At 40.4% G+C, this 7949-nt stretch overlaps 1 protein-coding gene across 1 annotated transcript in view; it reads left to right on the top strand.

Moving 5' to 3' along the window:
* The first annotated feature begins 1647 nt into the window (after window positions 1-1647).
* The window catches only part of aatkb (apoptosis-associated tyrosine kinase b), a 99172-nt gene continuing 92870 nt past the window's right edge, over window positions 1648-7949 (top strand). Inside the window, exon 1 of the mRNA XM_023280967.3 lies at window positions 1648-2188. Coding sequence (XP_023136735.2) covers window positions 2113-2188 — 76 coding nt within the window. The 5' untranslated portion in view covers window positions 1648-2112. The remainder of the gene's footprint in view (window positions 2189-7949) is intronic.

Raw genomic sequence — 7949 nt, 5'->3', positions numbered from 1 at the left:
GTGCTACAGTTGTACTTAATTAGGCTTGATCCACACTAAGACGTCTTTATTTTCTTTAACAAAGGCACAATTTCTGCTCCATTTATGGCTAAAATCCACAATGTTCTGGAGTTTTAGGACCCTAAAATGGAAACTTTAGAAAATGCTGCAAAGTCAAGTTGTGTTTTCGTTTGGACGGTTGAATCTGAGGCTTTGGAAACGAGGATGCAGACGTTCATGTTGGCTTTTGATCGGTTCTTATCTTTCACTACTTATTGGTTTCTGATTCTCCTAAACAAACATCAGCCTTGATTACATGCGATTATTTAAAATAGATAATCAATTACTTGAGTTGTTGATTTTGTTGTTTTTTCTAGCAGCTGTTGTTGATTTCAGGAAACCTCTGGTGTTAATTTTTCAACAATCCTGTTCTTCCTCTGCAGTGTTTTCTGCAACGAAGCAGCCTCCAGCTTTATATTCATATATGTACAGTGGGAATGCACACAGATGTTCATGTGATGTGTGTATTCAGGCGTGTTTGTGTGCACAGAAATAATTAATGAAACTGAGCTAAAATGCTTGTTGGATGCAGATCAGCTTTGTTTTAAAATGCAGTTTGAAAATGAAGTGCGCCGCCTTAGAAAATCAAGATAAAACTGTAATAAGAACTAAATAATATATCAAACCGGCTTGAAATTCTGAATAAATACACAAATCAGTACATGAAGCAGTTAAAATTGCCTTTACTTTAGCCATTTATATTCCAAAAATTCTCCCTTTTCTTTGCATTTTTGGCTAAAGATTGATTCCATTTTTCAGCTCACACTCCTGTGCTTTATCAAAACTGTGAATTCAGGACTTTTTCTCTATGTATTACTCCATTTATTTCAGTCAAAGTACTTCCGTGGGGCTTGCGACAGGCTCACTGTTGCTGGAAACCATTTGTAGATGTTTAGAACAAAGAGAAAACTGAGCTTTGTGCTCGATTGTTTCACTTCCGAATGACTGAAAATGGACGTTTAGGAAATCAGATCACCCAGGAAAGCAGAAAAGACAACGATTTGTCATTTAGAGACAGCTTCTCCCTTATGTAATGTTTTGTTTCTTTAAGCTCCATATGTGTTCTTGGCATCGTACACAAAGAAAACCTACTAATAATACATGATACATTGCATAACTGCTCATCCGTGGCACAAAGAGCAGAGCGAAGACTGGATTTGTGCTCAGGACAGATCATTTGGCAGCTCGGTGACGAAGAATTCCAACCATAGTGAGATGCACGGAGAGAGAAAAGTTGACTCCAGGAATCTAGAGGGGAGGATGAAGGGAGGACAAGGGGGAATGGATGTTGTCAGGTGGGGGGAGGGTGCCTCATCCGACATGTATGAACAGTAGGATTAGAGTCCGGAGAGCCAAGTCCTGCCGTGTAGCCCGTTCCCTCCGGTGTTACATCACAGAATGATGTCTGCAGAAGCACTGAAATAGTAAACTAGAGAACAAAAATCCCCAGCCTTTTTCAAGTTGTACCGCAAAACTACTTCCCGCCCTCACCATCCAGTCTTCTCCTGTTACTGTACATCACAGCATCCACAGCCCCCTCCCCCTTCTCCCCCTGCAGACGGGGCGCAAAAAAAAAAAAAAACGCTCCATAAATTCTATTCGGGCGCATTACGGAGCAAGATGGCGCTCTGGCTGTCAGCACCTCGGACAGCTCCGGCGGCAAAGACACCAAACTGAAGCTCTTTTTGCGCTTTTTGTGCTTCTTGACGTGTTTGCGAAAGAGTCCGGCGTGTGAAAGGTGATGTTTGTGCGTCCAGGTGTCGCGTAAAAGTGTGCGTGATTCTCTGCGGCCAAAAAATTAAAAAAGAAGAGGAGGAGAAATTCAATCCAACTTAAAACCCCGCCAGCTCTCCATCCTTCTACAGTCTACATCTAGGAGTTGATCTAAGCAGGAATACAGACGAGACATCGGCCTGCGGGTCGGCTTCACACCGGAGCATCAATGGACGGACGCGGAATCGCCAAACGCCGGTTCGGAGAGGAGAAATGAAGCCGCGTTCGGGGACCAGCGCTGCCTAGTTTTTCCGTCCCTCCGATCTGAGCCCCCGTCAGTTCGCCTCTCGGTTTCTGAAGATGCTCCTCCTGGTCATGATGATGTCTTCGGTGTTCTTCAGCGCCGGCTTCGCCCGCAGCTCCCATTTCAGCTCAGGTGAGGCGACATTCCGCCGCTGACATCCCCGAATAATCCTCCCCCCTCCACCTCCTCATGCAGCCACAATCCTTGCGGCTGCACCGCGTTTGTTGCAGATAAAATAAAACGCTTGCACACTCTGCTGCAGTTAATATTCTATTAGTCCACCTATGTACAGAAATGATGTAATCTCTCCTAATGCGCTCCCGCTGATGGGCTCGGATTTTGCGTAAAAGTGCGCAAATTTTATTTATTTATTTATTTATTTTTAAAGCTCCTCTCGGGTCAAAAGATCAGGTGAGCTGAGCAGTTTAAAGGTGCAGGATGAGAAGAGGAGCTGTGGGAGCAAAAGAAAAAAAAGAAGAAAAAAGAAAAGGCTTCCTCTAATTGGAGCAGGAGGATGCAGTTTATCCAATTAGTGCGGAGAAAGAAAGGAGGATTATGGGAGGCTGAGAGTGGATTCTCTTCCCTGAAATAATCACTGCTGGAAACCAAAATAAAAAAAGAAGCAGCATTTTTTTTATGATGCAGCATCAGAAAAGCTAACACTGGTCTGTCATTCAGGTGGTTTCTATGGCGACGGACGGGAAGGTTGCAGCAGCAGCAGTCTTTCCCATTTTGTTTCCAGCAGTGAATAATAAATGGATTTGTGTGTTTTGAGATTATGGTGAGTCTGCATGTTGGTCGTCCTCCACCTGAAGGATCTCTGCTGCTCGGTTTCATAATGCCCTCCTGCCCTTTTCAAAACACCTTAACTGAATTGCAAGGGTCCTTCCATCCCTGCGTTTTTAGTCTCTGATGATCAAAATGAGGAGTTGGAGTCTGGAAATTAATTCAAGCAGGCTGATCCCAGTTGGATCTTTGGATGAAATGAGTGGTGCTCCATGTTGTGCTCATAAATACCCTCCTTTCTGTAAAAAAAACAACAAAACAAAACAAAAAAACCTGGCAGCTGTTGTCATGGAGCTCGCCGAGGTGCTGAGAGACGTACAGGAGGCGCTCATGTGGAAAGAACTGAGCTCTAAATATAATATCAAAGGCCTTTTTCTACCTGAAGGCTCCTCCGCTGTGGAGAAATGTGCACATCAACGAGCTCTCCAGGTTAATTCCACTCGACTTTGAGTTAGAGGAGGACTCACTAGTCATCTAGAAGACACGTAGCTCGTATTTAGAACCAGCATTTGCAGTGAAAAGTTCAAATCTTGGTGTCAAATTTGAAATGATTGTGTTTCATGTTGAATTAAAAGAGAACTTTTCAGTGTTTGGCTGGTGCAGGTTTAATTTTTGTCATAAATCAGTTAAAAAGAGGGAAGAAAAGGCCTAATATTGGATGTGATAATCTGCACATTAATTTGAGTTGAGACTAAACACAAACACAAAGTAATTCCTTGGATTAGCGACTGAAGCTAGCAGAATTTGGTGGCTAATCTGCATGCCGATTTGTCGATATGACCGTCAGCTTTCAGTGTTGTTTTAAACACATTTGCTAGTAAATTCTGCCTCTTATCTGGATACTTGATGCACCAGTTTTTTATGCTATGAATGGACAACAGCATTACATGCTCAGTAGGGAAATCCTCCACGTCTGGCTAGTCTCAGCAGGCTGTTAATTCCATATTTATTAGTGGTGGAGCTGCAATTTTGCACCTAAAAAGATGGACGACAGTCTGCATTTGGACCTTAGACATCAGACTACTGGGTTAAGTTTCAGAAAAGATCATTGTTTGCGTTAAAATACATCCTCTTGCTACGTTTAACATATGTTCAAAGCTCCATTTTGTACAGAAAGCATGTAAATTGCACTCCTTGGATTAGCATTGTTGCTAACAGCATGAGGATCTTTGTTGGCCAACCAGAAAACTATCTGCACGGCAATTTGTGGATGTGACTCTTACTTTTCTAGAATGTTTTGAGAGTCATTTTGCACAAATTTTCCACAAAAAGACTTGTCTAGACACAGTTCTGGATGTTTTCAGCCCATTAACTCGATGCTAGCATTGTGGATCCTTCTCATAAAAGGGGTGCAGCTGCAATTTTGTGCTTAAAATGAGAAACAAAAGTCCACATCTGTAGTTGAGACACCAAAGCTATTCAGTTTGGTTGAGAAAAAAATTCAAGATTTGGGTTAAAATACACCCTGTAACTACATTTACCACATGTGGCAAAGCTTCATTTTGCACATTCTGGATTAGCTGTTGCAGCTAACAGCATGCAGATCTGCTTCTAGTGGATTAAGTTTAGCACCCAAAATGATGGTGATGTGAATCTACATTTTTTTAGGATGTTTTGAGAGTCATTTTGCACAAATTATGCTTACCACATGTTGAAAGCTCCATTTTGTACAGAAAACATGGCAATTATAATAATTGGATAATTGGATTAGCTGTTGTTGCTAACAGCATGAGGATCTTTGTTGGCCAACCAGAAAACTATCTGCACTGCAGTTTTGTGGATGTGAATCTAAGTTTTTTAGGATGTTTTGAGTGCCATTTTGTACTTTTTCCACAAAATTCTGCCACTCATCTAGACACTTGGTGCACCAGTTTTGGATGTTTTCAGCCCATTAATTGAACGTTATCATTGCAGATTATTCTCAGAATTGTGGTGCAGCTGCAATTTGGCACCTAAAATGAGAAACAAAGTCCACATTTGGACTTTAGGCACCAGTTTGGTTGAGAAAAAGATCATAATTTGGGTTAAAATACAGCTCGGATGTCGACTAGAGCAAAGATTTTATTCACTTCTTCACACAACAAGAGGTCACAGATGTTATGGAGGTTAGTTTGTGTTTACCAGAGATCAGAGTGGATGTTAATCTGTCTACTGAGCTGCTGCGCTGAATTCCTTGGATTAGCTCTTCTAGCTAACAGCATGAGGATCTGCTTCTGGGGATATTTGTTGGCTATCTAGAAAACCAGCTGGATGCCAGTGTGGTGATGTGAATTGGTTGAGAAAAAAATGAAAGAAGAATAATATATTTGGGGTGATGTGACCCAAAAAGTTTGGGGGTCACTTAGAAATGTCCTTATTTTTGAAAGAAAAGCAGCTTTTTTCAATGAAGATAACATTAAATGAATCAGAAATACAATTGTAAATGATTATTCTAGCTGGAAACGGCTGATTTTTAATGGAATATCTCCATAGAGGTACAGAGGAACATTTCCAGCAACCATCACTCCTGTGTTCTAATGCTACATTGTGTTAGCTAATGGTGTTGAAAGGCTAATTGATGATTAGAAAACCCTTGTGCAGTTATGTTAGCACATGGATAAAAGTGTGAGTTTCCATGGAGAACATGGAATTGTCTGGGTGACCCCAAACTTTTGAACAGCAGTGTATATATACGAGTTATATCACATCAGATGATTTAAAATCTAGATAGCCTGGAGAAAGCAAAACTGTTTAAAGAAGGTTAAAGTGAAAGAGGAGCTTCTTCCTTGCAGACATCAGGATGACATCACAGTCAGTGGAGGCAGGGCTGGGATCAGTGGGATGAGTTTACTGGCAGCGCTGGCTGGTTTCCCAGGCCTCAGGTTATCATTTCACGTTTCTCCTCCTGGCTGCACATCCAGCTCTCTGATTATATGGACACTAAACAGGACATGGAGAGTCTGAAGGCCCAGCGGAGCTTCTTCCCTCCAGGTGGCAGGTAAACTGGAGACGTTTGCTGATCTTTGCCCTTCACACTGAGAACAAGCCCCAAAGCACAGGGATTAGATTTGATGGAGGAAGGTTTGGAGGTGATGATTCCAGCGAAGGACAGGCTGCTGGAGTGAATGACGAGCTGCTGGCAGCCTGGAGAAGCTAATTGGATTCGTGCCATTTACAGCAATTGAACAAAAAGCTTTCTGCTCTGATCTGCACCCTCAAACCTCCAGATAGGAGCAAACACTGATCAGAAACAACCGTGGTGGTTGAGAGCTACAATCGTCCTCCACCAGGAGTTGTGTTTTTTTTCATGTTTCTGCAGAACAGCTTGTTCAAAACATAATCACTCCGTTCTGAAAGGCCCAGAATGTCTTAAGTGAGTCGGCTGCTGCAGACTGACTCTGATTGCTAATAGCCTCTGCTCTTACTAAGAGCCTCTTTGTTTGTGTGCTTTTTTCTTTCCCCCTGTAAGAATTCTGAAGCATAATCGCCTCTGATTGCATTAAAAAGTATTTTTCTCAAAGGAAACAAGCCGTTGCTCACGAATTCCCAGCTGTGGTGATTCAGGTGGATTCTGCAAACCTCAGGTGGCTGAAAAAACAGATTACAGAGAAAAACATTTTCCACGTTAATGATTTGATGCAACATGAGGATTTCTCAATGAATCGCTGAACTTTTATTTTGAAATTGTCATTAAATCCTCCTGTTAGGTTAATTTTTGTTGTTTTGGTCATTTTGTGTCCCGTTTTCATCGTTTTTGTCATTGTGTGTCTTGTTTTAGTTGTTTTATGTCAATTTAGCCGTTTTGTGTTTCGTTGTTGTTTTGTGTCTATTTTTTGTTGTTGTGTATCTGGTTTTTGATGTGTGTCTTGTTTTTGTCATTTTATGTCTTGTTTTTGTTGTTTTTGTCATTTGTGTCTCCTTTTTGTTGTATTTGCCATTTTGCATCTTGTTTTTGTTGTTGTGTGTCTCGTTTTTATCATTTTGTGTCTTGTTTTTGTCATTTTGTTTCTCGGTTTTGTCATTTTGTGTCTCGTTTTTGTTATTTTTGTAATTTTGTGTCTCGGTTTTGTCGTTTTGTGTCTCGGTTTTGTCGTTTTGTTTCTCGGTTTTGTCATTTTGTGTCTCGTTTTTGTCATTTTTGTCATTTTGTGTCTTGGTTTTGCTGTTTTGTGTCTCGTTTTTGTCATTGTTATCTCTAGTTGAATGAAATGGGGAAAAAATCAAGATAAGAAGAAACAACAGGTACCATCCTTTAATCTTTAATATAAATGAGTTTTATTTTAGATCATGACAAATGTCTGTACAATTAGTTTTTTTTTACTGCTTAACGTGTAAAATAATATTTTTTGTAGATGATTATACTAGATATTATCTGTCAATTTCACCCGCAACATAACAGGACTGTTAAACCTGAATCTAATTTGAGAATCTCCCAACAGTTTTCGGTTTTTGTGTAAGAAATGTGGCTGCAGCTGACATTTATTTTAGTATATGGACGCAGTTTAAGTCCAAAGTCACATCCCTCGCTTTTGGTTAAATTGCTCCTGAAGTATTTACTGCAGTGAGGTGTTGCACATATCAAAGGAAACCGCACAAATCGACCTTTCCAACAATGCTACTTGCTTGTCTGTGTGACAATGTATCAAGGAGAAAAAATCCTCTTGAATTTGCATCAGATTTATCATATTTACATCCTGCATGCAGCTCTTTGTCCATCTCCCCACCCTGTGGTCTTGTTGTTGTTGTTGTGCTGCTGCATAGATATTTTAACATCTAGACTCATCAATATTCATGCAATACAATATGTTGATATTGTATTATGTAAGAGAGTGAAACCGGAGCTTTATGCTTCTTGCATATCTATAAATATTAGAGGAATACCGTTGTGAAGACCGAAGGTAGCTGTAAAGTAATACCTTTAGCGATTTCTTGAGCTAGTTCTACACTTATGTTTCTAAGTTTAATAAATCACAAAGGCAACGCAGTTTTAAAGTGTGCAAAACATCTAGATAAACAGCAGAATTTGCTGTTTCTGATTATATTAATGGTTCATTTGTGCAACAATCCATTGTTGAGTAACCTGGGTTACAATTGTGCCCAAATTTCTTCAAAAACCAGCACAAAATAT

This window comes from Amphiprion ocellaris, chromosome 18 (assembly GCF_022539595.1).
Source record: "Amphiprion ocellaris isolate individual 3 ecotype Okinawa chromosome 18, ASM2253959v1, whole genome shotgun sequence".
Lineage (NCBI taxonomy): Eukaryota > Metazoa > Chordata > Actinopteri > Pomacentridae > Amphiprion > Amphiprion ocellaris.
Note: the sequence above shows the minus strand (reverse complement) of the source record. Positions and strands in the feature narration are given on the sequence as shown.